General features: G+C 41.5%; 1 protein-coding gene across 1 annotated transcript; it reads left to right on the top strand.

Annotated features, from left to right (window-relative positions):
* Positions 1-8,759: 8,759 nt before the first annotated feature.
* LOC112258604 lies at positions 8,760-14,599 on the top strand. Its single transcript, XM_024433085.2, has 8 exons — positions 8,760-10,072; positions 10,265-10,461; positions 10,593-10,792; positions 10,919-11,018; positions 11,111-11,473; positions 13,309-13,465; positions 13,795-13,922; positions 14,134-14,599. Exons 1-8 carry the CDS (start codon positions 9,520-9,522, stop codon positions 14,503-14,505), a joined length of 2,070 nt encoding a protein of 689 aa, XP_024288853.2. The 5' UTR covers positions 8,760-9,519; the 3' UTR covers positions 14,506-14,599.

Below are 14,599 nucleotides of genomic sequence, written 5' to 3'. Positions count from 1 at the left end.
AGAGAGAGACCAGGGGCCTACGTAGAGGACCAGGGAAGGGGGACTCTTGGGTGGATTCATGTATAAGATGTACAGAGGCCCGAGAGAGAGACCAGGGGGCCTACGTAGAGGGAAGTGCAACCAGCATCCTGTCTTTGACTCTTGGGTGGATTCATGTATAAGATGTACAGAGGCCCGAGAGAGAGACCAGGGGGCCTACGTAGAGGGAAGTGCAACCAGCATCCTGTCTTTGACTCTTGGGTGGATTCATGTATAAGATGTACAGAGGCCCGAGAGAGAGACGTAGAGAGGAACTGCAACCAGCATCCTGTCTTTGACTCTTGGGTGGCCATGTATAAGATGTACAGAGGCCCGAGAGAGAGAGAGACCAGGAGGAAGTGAAACCAGCATCCTGTCTTTGCTCTTGGGTGGAGTGAAACCAGCATCCTGTCTTTGACTCTTGGGTGGATCCATGTATAAGATGTACAGTATGTATAAGATGTACAGTATGTAGAAGATGTACAGTATGTAGAAGATGTACAGTATGTTTGTTATTTATACTTCACCTGATATTTTGTTTGCATTGTACAGATGGCAAAGAAGACTTGCTGTTGCTGCCTCCATTCTCTACGCCTTATTTCTGTTGACCAACTGTATACTTGCCTATTACTGTGAGTATTCTCCACCAATATAGCATTGCGCGAAGAAACAATGTCGCACTTTTTAGATGGAATATATTGGATGAAATTCAAAAATGGGTTGTAATGTTTTGCCGACTAGTGTGAAGGCCTTATCAATCACTGGTTTCCTCTCCATGTCTCTCAACTATGGTCTAGTCACTTTAATGAACATCATTTTATGGACAATTGAATGTTGAATTTGCCAGTTCAGAGAAGTAAAGCCTGGCAGTCTGCCAGTGGAGTGTGGTATAAAACCAGTTAGTAGCTCGGACAAAGGTAAGTCTGTTTGTTTTCTCCCTCCCTTGTGTCCTGTAAGATTAGTTCATTTATTTCTCAGTGTTCATTTGGGTACCTAAACAAACGGCTATTTTTATACATTTTAAACAAAGTCTGCAACAAAGGCGACGCATTCAGCAACAAGAGCAGGGTTGTGGGAAATTAACGTTATAATCTGCACATCATCCATAGTGTTGTTATTTTGCTCTGAGAAATAGGCCCCCTCCCCTCTTCTTACTATTTTGTGTTTTTTTAAATTATGGATCCCACTCTTCCTCTGGTCCAGCAAAAAACTAAGGCACCTATACATTTAAAAAAAAACATTACAGTACATTCACAACAGATTTCACAACACACTAAGTGTGTGTTCCCTTCAGGCCCCTACTCCACTACCACATATCTACAACACAAAATCCATGTGTACATGTGTGTGTATAGTGCATATGTTATTGTGTGTTTGTGTGTTGCTTCACAGTCCCCGCTGTTCCATAAGGTGTATTTTTATGTTTTTTAAAATCTAATTTTACTGCTTGCATGAGTTACTTGATGAGGAATAGAGTTCCATGTAGTCATGGCTCTATGTAGTACTGTGCATCTGCCATATTCTGTTCTGGACTTGGGGACTGTGGAGAGACCTCTGGTGGTATGAATGGGTGTCTGAGCTGTGTGCCAGTAGTTCAAACAGACAGCTTGGTGCATTCAAGTTAATACCGCTCACAAATACAAGTAGCGATGAAGTCGATCTCTCCTCCACTTTGTGCCAGGACAGATTGACATGCATATTATTGTTAGTCCTCTGTGTGCATCCAAGGGCCAGCTGTGCTGCCCTGTTCCGAGCTATTTGCAATTTTCCTAAGTCCCTCTTTCTTGCACCTGACCACACAGCTGAACAGTAGTCCAGGTGCGACAAAACTAGGGCCTGTATGACCTGCCTCGTTGATAGTGCTGTTAAGAAGGCAGAGCGATTCTTTATTATGGACAGACCTCTCCCCATCTTAGTTACTGTTGTATCAATATGTTTTGACCATGACAGTTTACAATCCAGGGTTACTCCAAGCCCTTTGAGGACCAACAGGGAGGTGAAGGCCCTCGGCAGCTTCCACACCAGGTAGCCTAGGGGTTAGAGCGTTGGACTAGTAACCGAAAGGTTGCAAGATCGAATCCCCGAGCTGACAAGGTAAAAATCTGTCATTCTGCCCCTGAACAAGGCAGTTAACCCACTGTTCCTAGGCCGTCATTGAAAATAAGAATTTGTTCTTAACTGACTTGCCTAGTTAAATAAAAAATAAATAAAACCACACCAGGGCTATTCAACTCTTACCCTACGAGGTTCGGTTTTCTGTTGTACCTGATAATTATGTGCACCCACCTGGTGTCTTAGGTCTAAATCAGTCCCCGATTAGACAATTAACAAATTCCTTGGAACTGGCTTTGAGGTCCAGAGTCCAGTTTGAGGGTTCTACACCTTCTCTGAGTAGAGCACGACTTGGGAAGCCAGCAGGGGGCACTGTCAGGCTCTTGAAGGAGACCTGGTCATCAGCAACAGCAAGAAGGAGCAGGTACAGTCTAATATGGATCATCTTAAATCAAAGATCTCCTCTTACTCCTCTTCTTTATTTTTCAGGGATAGTCACCCGTTGTGTCCTGGGGTAATGAAAGAATTGTTTTTGTCTTTTAACATCTTCAGCTCTTGAGCATACTATTGTTTTCCAAGGACTTTCTTGCAGAGAGGGTTGGCAGCATCGGTGGCTCTTCACTTCACAGATTTGTCCTGCCTCCGCTGAAAAGAGCATATGCAAAATGCCATGTTTTCACTAAATATTGTTATGGGAGTCTAAACCTTTGTATAACAAGCACATTTTCTAAATTAGTATTCTGTTCATTTGGAAATGAGCAAATTGTACACACTTCAAGAATAATGATATGTCAATGCTCATGTCAGAGATAGATTAAAGTACAATGGCACCACAGATCTAGATTGAGATTCTATATTTATGATTGGCACAAAGTACTGTAACATCCAATGAATGAATGCATTAAACATACTGAACAAAAATATTGTTGCATGTGGCGTTTATCAGATTTGACTGAGTTACAGTTCATATAATGTTGAAATCAGTAAACCGCTTGCCCACACAACAACATGCCTGTGGTTGTGAGTCTGGTTGGCCGTACTGCCAAGTTCTCTAAAATGACGTTGGAGGCAGCTTATGGTAGAGAAATGAACGTTCAATCCTCTGGCAACTGATCTGGTGGATGTTCCTGCAGTGCAATTGGCATGCTGACATTCCCTCAACTTGAAACATCTATGGCATTGTGTTGTGTGACACAACTGCCTTTTATTGTCCCCAGCACAAGGTGCACCAGCTTCTTGATATGCCTGACCTGTAAAGTGGATGGATTATCTAGGCAAAGGAAATTACTCACGAACAGAGATGTAAACAAATTTGAGCACAACATTTGAGAGAAATAAGAATTTTGTGCATATAGAAAGTATTTTGGGGCTCAACACTTTACATGTTGCGTTTTATATTTTTGTTTAGTGTATTTTGTCAACTCTTTCAACCCTGTCAGAGGTTATCTTTTTAGATTCATCCATTAAAAGCAAAGGGATCAAGTCTGGGGAAACAATTATCTAAATTACATTTCATCTCTGGAGTGTCCAGGCAAATGTTCTGTGAAATTTATGACAACTATTTCAATATGAACAATTCATTTGGCTCGATCATTGGCAACATTACTGCTGAATAATTATAGTCAAATCTCGGTACAGTTTTTTTTGTAGTTCATTTTTATTAACGACAAATCAATACAGAAAGTACACCAGGGAACAAGTGTATATATAGATTAGAAACAATGGACAATCCAGCTAGGGGGTACAATATCACATTACAATTACACAAGGACCTTAAGGGACAGAATTGTAAGTGTATGTATAACAGCTTTTTTGTTAGAGTATTTAACCGTCTTTAAATACAGTTCAATTTCTTTTTGTAGGGTAAGAAAATGTTTTTTTGTTTGTAAATTTACATTTGTGTATATGAAATTTGGCAAAGAATAATGAAATTAATTACATAAATATTTCAGCTTATTTCTATCGAATCCAAGCAGTACATCTCCCCACAATAGTGTAAAATCTTCATAAATGTGTTATAAATCTACTGATGTCTTGCCACAGTTTTCTTACTAGAATACAATGCCAAAAAAGATGCAACGCTGTTTCTGGGTGGTCATTACAAAAGGAGCAATTTGAGTTGTTTTCCTTCAACTTCTTCAAATAGTGGTTGGCAGGATAATATTTATGAATAATTTTAAAGGAAACTTTCTTAATTTTGTTAACAAGTAGGTATGTGTGTGGCAACATCCAACAGAACTTTTTTTTCCAACAGATATTTTAATAAATTCATTCCAATAAGGCATGACATAAGGTATAGATACAACATCCTGCTGAAACAAGGTTCGTATCGCTCTGTTGTTGAATGGCCCAAAAGATAAACACATTTTTCCTACTGAGGGTCAATAGAAGGTAGGCTCTGAGGGTCAGGTCTTGACACGTTCCTGAATAACAGAGCAACACCTGAGGGAATGGTGTCTAAAACAATTGCAAAATCTTTAGGTGTTACAGGGATCTTGTAAAGTGATAAGAATTCTTTATAACTGAGTAAAAGACCCTCTGCATTTACCAGTTGGCTCACCAATAGGATATTATTTTGGAACCAATATTCTAAAAACTTGTGAAAAATTGTGTTTATAAATTAATGACCATGACAAGAGAACCTGCCGATGAAAAGCAGAAAGTTTCACTGGAATTTTGTCAATATTATAATTGCAAAACAAGTTAAGGCCACCAAAAGTAGAGAAGACATGAGGAATAAATTTCCAGATAGAAGTGGGTCTTCTTAGGAATTGTTTTATCCAATTGATCTTAAAAGTATTATTTAAAGTAGTAAAGTCCAGAAAATTCAGTCCACCATTCTCATAAGTGTTCATTACAACAATTTTCCTAATGTAATGGGTACGGTTTCTCCAAAGAAAGTTGAAAAGCATCTGGTCTATCTCCTTGCTCATTTTACTGTCAAGATATAAAGATAAAGCGCCATATGTTAGTCTAGAGATAACTTCGGCCTTGGTTATTAGGACTCTACCTTTTAAAGATAAGTCCCTCTGTAGCCATTGATTTAGCTTCTTCTGCGTTTTTTTAATACGAGGGTTAAAATTTAGTAAGCCTCTATACTTCTGTTCCTTTGTAATGGTTATGCCTAAATATGTAAGTTCTTCTTTTACTGGAATACCATAATATGAAGGTGTCACACAATCTTTGACAGCTATGAGTTCACATTTGTTAATGTTAAGATATAGACCAGACGCTTTGGAAAAGGATTGTATCACATTGATCGATATGGGAATTTGGTTAGCGTCTTAAATAAAAAGTTTATCAGCCAGCTGGCTTATAATAATGTCTTTACCAGCTATTGAAATACCTTGTACAGGACTATTATTTAAAGAATTTGGAAGAAGTTGGGTGATTAATAAAAACCGGTACAGAGAGATAGGACAACCTTGCCTAATTCCCCTCTTTAACTCAAATCTAGGTGAGGTGCCATATGTCAATTTGATAGAGCTGTTACCATTTGCATAGAGAGTCTTAATAGCCTTAGAGAAAAAATCCCCAAAGCCAAGTCTCTCAAGGGAGTGGAAGAGAGACTGATGCTCTACTGTGTCAAATGCTTTATAAAGATCTAAAAAATAATATGAAGCTATCCTCAGTTATGTCTGAGTAGTCCAGTATATCTAATACTAGTCTGACATTGTTAGAAATATGTCTGTTCCTCATGAAGCCAGACTGTGTTTCATCAATGATTGCATCCAGGACTTCTTTACTACTTTTTGCAAGTAGTAAGGCTAATATCTTATAGTCATTATTAAGAAGACAAATTGGACACCAGTTATCGATGAGCAGCACTTCTTTTTTAGGCTTAGGCTTAACCCCTGACTCATTGTAGGAGGGAGAACATTGTTTTAATACTCTCTAAAAAGACTTCAAATAGGAAGGGAGCTACTTGCTCAGATAATAATTTGTAAAATTCTGATGTAATTCCATCAACACTTGGTGATTTATTGTTCTTTAGATGTTTGATACTATAAATCTCTTCAACTTTGATTGGTTCATCACACTGTTTAGATTCTATATCACTGATAGAGTGAACATTATTCAGTGAGTTAAAAAACATATCTGTGGATTCCTGACAGTACGTGGAGCTATACAATTTTCTGTAAAAATTGCTACAGTATTTAGCGATTAATGTTTGGTCATCAGTAATAACACCAATGTTTAGCTTATGGATAGTGTTATTTTTAGAGTGACATTTCTCAAGTCTAAAGAAATAGGATGAATTCTGTTTTCCCTCAATCCATTTTTTCCTAGATCTAATAAAGGCTCCTTCTGCTTTTAATCTATATATATTATCCAGTTTATTTTGTAAATCAATGAGTTCCATCTCCTCCTCCCCCGATAGGCCAGCTGGGGACCTCTGAGAAAGGGAAGTTATCTTAATGATCACCTTTTCCTCCTCAGCTCTTCTGGTCTTAGCAAGATTACTCCCATATTTAAGGTATTTGGGCACCTCAAATTTAAAGAGTTCCCAGTTCTTGCAACAAGATTTTTCTTCACAAGCCCTTTCCCAAAAGTGTGAGAGCAGATTTTTAACCTCAAATTGAACTATATCATTACTTAATAATGAACTATTTAACTTCCGGTAGGATGCTCTACCAAGGTTCATATCAGGGGTAAATATTTGGATATCAATGTAAATGGCCCTATGGTCTGTGAGGGGAGTAGTACAAATATTTGTAGTAACACACTCACTATCAATACATTTGGATATAAGCCAAAAATCTATTCTGGATTGTCTTGAACCTTTTATGTTACTCCAAGTGAATGATCTGTCGGCCGAAACCTCTCTCTCCAGTAAGATCAAACTTTTCCATAAAAAGTATTAAACCCAAATTCTGATTGGTTGGTCTACCTGGGGGTCATCTATCAGTTTAATTATCTATAGTAATGTTATAGTAATGTTAAAGTCCCCTCCTATCAATAATCACGAATTGGGAAATTTAGATAACCAATGAAGTATATGTTTCTCTATAGATTCAAGTAATCCTCATTCTCATGTTTGGTGTTGTACCCGTAGAAGTTTACAGTAATGAGCGTAATGTCATTGTAACTGATCACAACTGACCCCTCCTGTCTCAGCCTCCAGTATTTATGCTGCAGTAGTTTATGTGTCGGGGGGCTGGGGTCAGTTTGTTATATCTGGAGTACTTCTCCTGTCCTATTCGGTGTCCTGTGTGAATCTAAGTGTGCGTTCTCTAATTCTCTCCTTCTCTCTTTCTTTCTCTCTCTCGGAGGACCTGAGCCCTAGGACCATGCCCCAGGACTACCTGACATGATGACTCCTTGCTGTCCCCAGTCCACCTGGCCATGCTGCTGTTCCAGTTTCAACTGACCTGAGCCCTAGGACCATGCCCCAGGACTACCTGACATGATGACTCCTTGCTGTCCCCAGTCCACCTGGCCATGCTGCTGCTCCAGTTTCAACTTCCACCTGACTGTGCTGCTGCTCCAGTTTCAACTGTTCTGCCTTATTATTATTCGACCATGCTGGTCATTTATGAACATTTGAACATCTTGGCCATGTTCTGTTATAATCTCCACCCGGCACAGCCAGAAGAGGACTGGCCACCCCACATAGCCTGGTTCGTCTCTAGGTTTCTTCCTAGGTTTTGGCCTTTCTAGGGAGTTTTTCCTAGCCACCGTGCTTCTACACCTGCATTGCTTGCTGTTTGGGGTTTTAGGCTGGGTTTCTGTACAGCACTTTGAGATATCAGCTGATGTACGAAGGGCTATATAAATAAATTTGATTCGATTTGATAAAGTGACCAAAGGGGTCACATTCCGAGTGTAGAATATTACCACCAAAGGTATTTTCCATTGTAGTGACACCAGCGGAGCGTTCAGATCCATGGGAAACCCAAATATCGTTGCCCCACTGTGATCTCCAGAAGTTGTCATCAGCCGAAATTGAGTGACTCTTGACAAAAGCAAACATCTGTTCGAAATTGTTTAGCAAATAAAAATAAGGCCTTGCGCTTCACATTGTTCCGTAACCCCCTAAGCATTAAGAGATAATATAGACAAAGACAAAACAACAAAGATGATATAAAAGTATAAACTGTAGTAGGATGAGTCAAAGACGTAGGAGCAGTGAACGTAAACGATAAGGAACCGTGATCTGCACCATTTAAGTCAATTTATTGTGAAAATAGCTTATTCCATAACCTTTGAGCTAGATGTTGTCCGGCTTTGAAATTCAATTCAACTCAACTGAAAATTATGTTCAAGACCAAACCAAGGGTTCTTGTAGTAAGAGAGACTAAAAACCCTCTTTAGTGTAATCAGGAACTATTCTGAGAAATAAAATACAAATTAATAATTTAAATAAAAGGGTACCTACTTTTAAGTGCATATGAAAACTGAACATGAAAAAAATTAATAAAAAATGTTTTACATATACATGTCCTAAGACCCTTTTTTTTGGAAATGAGTATTAATAACTAAATAGAACAATAACCGTGTAAAGTCAGAGCAGACCTGTATGCCCTTTAAAACAGTATCTTAGTTATTGTATACATAAAAAATAAATACAGCTTTCAATCTTCTTCGTAAGTTTGTAAAGAAAATAGGACTTCCGGTCATACAAGAACAAACTAATACATTGAAGTACCTGAGTATTCCTGAAAAATAGTCACCTGATTCTTGTTAGGTAAACAACATAAGAAAAATGAGAATACCATGGCTGAAATCTCTGTATGGCTTCACACCGTTCTCTTCTGACGCTTGCTGCCTCTTGCCGATGACGTTTTATTTAGGGGACGATAGCTAGCTAGAATCGATAGCTAGCTAGCTAGAACGCTTCAAAAATTTATATATTAATGTTTTGCTTTGGTTTAAAGTCCCAATCCCGCGTAGACTTCAAGTATTGTTTCGATAATTTGCAGTGAAATGTTGGTGACGTTAACTAGTTGAATGAATATGTTAATTTACAGAGATAGCTTGTAGGAAATGATTAGCTAGCTAGAGAGCCTGTTTTGTTGCTAGCTATAATAATGGGGACAACAATAGGAAAAGGGGATACCTAGTCAGTTGCAAGACTGAATGTATTCACCAGTCTAACGCATAATATGATAGTAATGTTACTAGCTTAGCTAGCTATGTTGACATTGGTTTTTGGGTTGCCAAGATATCTGTAGTTTTAGGGTGAAGAGCTAATATGATTGTTCTTAGTAAAATTCATATTACTCAGTGTGTATCTCTAGTTGACGCTCCAAGTGAGAGAGGCTTAGAGATGTGGTCATATCAATTATCAGAGAGGAAGAACTTAAGCAATAACTTGTACTAGAGAATCTTTGGCAATACCCAGGTTTGGTGGCTTTTGAATAGACTAGCTACATATCATCTCATAGAGCCCGAAACCTGAAGTTGGTGTCTAAAGTCACAGAGACAGCCAGGTAGAGCTGTGCCAAGATGGATGTCCAGTTGTCCATCAGCTTCCTGAGGGACAGACTGGGCGGGGCCATTGAGGAGGCAGTGCGTACAGCAGTGGAGTCTGTGCTGTGTGAGACTGTGCGTCTGTTAACCGGGCTCCAAGGGGACCAGCAGCAGGGACTCTCCTCATTGACCCAGAGGGACCAGGACACCCTGGGACTGAAGCAGAGGTTAGAGGCCCCCAGCGGGGGTGACTGGAGGGTGCAGGCTGGGTCTTCAGAGGCATTCTGTAACACAGGACCGAGGGGGGGTGGTGGGCGTAGCAACATTAAGAATCCAATGGGTCAGACCACTTGCTCAACCTCCCAAGCATCACAAAGGACCACCATGGAGCCCCATCCCCAGGAGGTGGTGGAGGACTGTGCTGGACTGCCTGACCCATTTGACCTTGTGTCGGCTGGGCCAGTGATGGTGGACTTTGAGGAGGGTCAGGGCATGGGGATCCCAGAGGAGTGGGAGCTGATGAACAGAGTGTACAAGACTGAGCACAATGAAGACATGGCCCTTATTGACGGGGGCGGTGCCACTCACTGTAAGTCCTGACTCAAAGTAGTGAAAGAATGCCTTAGTGAGAGAGCCTCTCTTGATATCGTGACTTGCAGTGTACTGAATGTAGCCTCGCAAGCTGCCTGATATCGCGAGCTTTGTCAGTTTGCGAGATCAGGCGGCTTGCTAGGCTACCTCTCATGCTCTTCCTCATTGTCTCCTCTCTGCTAATGTTCAGTTGCAGATGACCACAGGCTGCATGAAGGAGACCTGAGGACTGTGGCTGTGTCCCTGGAGGGAGAGATGGCTGCCAAGCCCCAGGATGCATTGCACCCCTGCTTCAGCCCAGCCAACATCAAAACAGAGCGGCCTGATATGGAGAGATGCTGCATGGCTGAGGAGGCCCTTGCTCTGCCTCTGCCTCATCCTGCCAATGTGAGTAAAGCACATCTACTCAGTCCTCGATCGCCGACCTCACAATCTCATAAAATATATATTAGGCGCTAAATGTTAATTGACATAATGTGATCCTCAGTCCTTAACTTATCTAAAACTGTCATTCTCAGAGTGGTGTGGAGGCCGGTGAGTTTGGGCAGGAGCAGGTGGAGGCTGGCCCACGGGACTTTGTAGGTCGCCTGCGCCTGTGGCTGGAGCAGCTGTGTCCTGAGGTGGTGCGGGAGTACGAGAGGGAGGGCTGTCTGTGTGAGCTGTCCCGCAGAAAGCTCATAAAGTTCTCCGTGTCCTTCATCGTGGAGGAGTTTGGATTGTGAGGAGCTGATTGTATGTGTGTTTGGGATGAGAAGGGAAGGGACTGAGAAATTAGATTTTTCTCTTCTATTTAGACTCAATGTTTTGTAAGTGTTTCTGACGTTTAATCTCCTGTCCTCTGCAGCTACCCTACCTCTGCTCAGAAGACCATGCTGGCAGAGCACATAGTGGAACTCTTCCCAGGACTCAGACTCTGTGCACCCTCTGCTGGCATCAATGGCATCGTGAGTTAAATTGATTAGTAGTGTAGGATTCACATAATTCTCACTTACTGAACAGACAATTATGTCTTTTCATTTTCTCTCTCTCTGTGTAGGAACACTTGTACGACCCTTTGTCCCGTACGGGTTACATTGAGACGCGCCTGCGCAACTCTCGACGCACCCTTGAAGACCACAAGAAGAAGTATGTGCTGAAGAGGCGTCGGCCAGAGCCAGGTCTGTTGGACCCCGCTGGACCTCGATCGGGACCTGGGCTCCTGGAGAGCCAGTCCAGTGAGGAGACGCAGAGGTGGGTGGAGCTGATGAAGAAAACCAGGCCCCTGACCAGGAATCTGCCTGCCATCCACGGTGCTATGGACCTCACATTCAACGCACGCAGGAGGTGGATCAGCAACACACGGCCTAGTATGAGGGCTGTGTTGGACGAGTACCCACGTTTTCTTGACATACCCGCCACGGTGAGTCCAGTCTTCAAATCAAATCAAATTTTATTTGTCACATACATGGTTAGCAGATGTTAATGCGAGTGTAGCGAAATGCTTGTGCTTCCAGTTCCGACAATGCAGTAATAACCAACAAGTAATCTAACTAACAATTCCAAAACTACTGTCTTATACACAGTGTAAGGGGATAAAGAATATGTACATAAGGATATATGAATGAGTGATTGTACAGAGCAGCATAGGCAAGATACAGTAGATGGTATCGAGTACAGTATATACATATGAGATGAGTATGTAAACCAAGTGGCATAGTTAAAGTGGCTAGTGATACATGTATTACATAAGGATGCAGTCGATGATATAGAGTACAGTATATACGTATGCATATGAGATGAATAATGTAGGGTAAAGTAACATTATATAAGGTAGCATTGTTTAAAGTGGCTAGTGATATATTTACATCATTTCCCATCAATTCCCATTATTAAAGTGGCTGGAGTTGAGTCAGTGTCAGTGTGTTGGCAGCAGCCACTCAATGTTAGTGGTGGCTGTTTAACAGTCTGGTGGCCTTGAGATAGAAGCTGTTTTTCAGTCTCTCGGTCCCAGCTTTGATGCACCTGTACTGACCTCGCCTTCTGGATGATAGCGGGGTGAACAGGCAGTGGCTCGGGTGGTTGATGTCCTTGATGATCTTTATGGCCTTCCTGTAACATCGGGTGGTGTAGGTGTCCTGGAGGGCAGGTAGTTTGCCCCGGTGATGCGTTGTGCAGACCTCACTACCCTCTGGAGAGCCTTACGGTTGAGGGCGGAGCAGTTGCCGTACCAGGCGGTGATACAGCCCGCCAGGATGCTCTCGATTGTGCATCTGTAGAAGTTTGTGAATGCTTTTGGTGACAAGCCGAATTTCTTCAGCCTCCTGAGGTTGAAGAGGCGCTGCTGCGCCTTCTTCACGATGCTGTCTGTGTGAGTGGACCAATTCAGTTTGTCTGTGATGTGTATGCCGAGGAACTTAAAACTTGCTACCCTCTCCACTACTGTTCCATCGATGTGGATAGGGGAGTGTTCCCTCTGCTGTTTCCTGAAGTCCACAATCTTCTCCTTAGTTTTGTTGACATTGAGTGTGAGGTTATTTTCCTGACACCACACTCCGAGGGCCCTCACCTCCTCCCTGTAGGCCGTCTCGTCGTTATTGGTAGAAAGCCACTGATGCTCACTAGACTAGAAAGGCCACAGATGGAATTAACCTAATTACAAGTCTATGTCATTTCAGCCAGGTATGACACCCACCATCTCAAATTGTTATGAATTTGTTTCTGAAGTTAGAGACTGATAAGGTTAGCATTCCCGCAACATTATTTTAATGATATATAATTCAATCTCTGAGAAATTAAGCTAACTGATTTTGCCTAAAATGGCCCGTTTTTTAATTTATAGGATTCATATATTTCTGAAATATTATAGTACCTAACATCCAATTTGAACCAAACTTTTTTACTAACAATGAGGTAAGATACTGTATGAGGAATCAAAGAAGTGGTCAAAAGCTGGCCACTTGAGTATTCCTTTGGATTCCTCCTGTCTATTTATTGATTATGATATGAGTTCTATAAATTCAAATAGCCTATTTGGATGCAATCAATTAGCTTAATTTCTCAGACGATAAAATCTATATTTTTAAACTAGAATATTTGTGGAATTGATTGTTGTACCAGTTTCCAAACAACAAACGATTTCAGAACAATTTGAGTCGGTGGGTGTAAAAAAATCCTCTTTCTTGTGCTTTTTGAAGTGGAACAACCCATTAATGACTACGTGTATTATTGGGATCTGAAAGGTGTTTCTTTGTTCAGATTGACCTGGAGTTTGAGAGGATGTTCCCAGGTAAAGGCCACTCTTTCCTGGCCCAGTGGTCGTCTTTCGTGTTGCCCAGGTTGTACCAGATCGCAGAGTGCGAAAAACACCCAGACATCTCAGCACTTCTCCAACTGGCTGCCACACAGCAAGGAGGTCAGAGGTTAACTACAATGAACAAAAATAAACGCAACATGTAAAGTGTTGGTCCCATGTTTTATGAAATATACAATCTCAGAAATTGTCCATATGCACAAAATGTTTATTTCTCAGTAAAAACGTTGAAATTGTTGCATGTTGCGTTTATTTTTTTGTTCAGTATACATGCAATAGACACTTTACAGTAAACCTCCTAATAAACCATTGACAGACTAACTGAAAATTATCTGTATGATTTACTCAGTGGTCAGAGTACATTGCTGTGTTTTGTTTGAGTTGTTTTATGCCAAGTTTCACATATTTGTTCCCCTCTGATTCCTCTGCAGACTCCTACACCCTGACTATGCTGAAGGTCCTGATCTATGTACTACCACCAACAAACACCAGTAGAGCCTCCTTACCCTCCAGGAGCAGTGTCAGGCAGGCCATTCGGTATCTGGTGGACATTGTACCGGTGAGCAACAGTTTATTTTTTTATTTTTTTATACTTCCTGATCAGAGTAATAAACTCAGACATTTCCTCATTGCCATATAGAGTAACAGTTTGTGAACTAGCAGAGTTTTAGAAGGAAATTGTTGGCAACTTTAGAAGGGTAACAATGACTTTGAAAGAATGTAATTGAAGAACCCCCTTGAAAGACCTTTCCTCCTCTGTTCCTCTACAGATGGACACCGAGGTGTCCTCCTTATTCTGTGACCCTACCTCCTTGGAGGGCCCAGAGTCTGCCTCCCATACTCAGCCCTACATAGTGAGCGTGGGGCCCCTGGAGGCCCCTGGCCGGCAGCTTTGCATCGTGTTCCCCGTTGATAGGATGGCAATCCCCCTGCCTCAGGAGGGCCTGAGCAATGCACTGGACAAGCTTTTCAAGCTTCTGCGTGTGTTTGAACAGGGGTACCCAGATCAGCTAGCCTCCCTGTATAGCTTCCTTGAGCACCTCTATGGGCTGGAGATGACCCCACGAGATAACCATGACTCCCCCAGTGGCAAGGGATCAAAAGTGCTTGAACTTTTAGCACGGCTCCACATGCCCTCCTGACAGAAGGCGTAGGTCTACACATGAATTGAACTCGCCCCACAGACTTACCTTTTCCTTTGTATTTTTTTGGATTGCAATTTTATCATAGCCATCC

Source organism: Oncorhynchus tshawytscha, linkage group LG27 (genome assembly GCF_018296145.1).
Source record: "Oncorhynchus tshawytscha isolate Ot180627B linkage group LG27, Otsh_v2.0, whole genome shotgun sequence".
NCBI classification, from domain to species: Eukaryota; Metazoa; Chordata; class Actinopteri; order Salmoniformes; family Salmonidae; genus Oncorhynchus; species Oncorhynchus tshawytscha.
The sequence above is the reverse complement of the archived record's forward strand: the minus strand, read 5'-3'. Positions and strand labels throughout refer to the sequence as shown.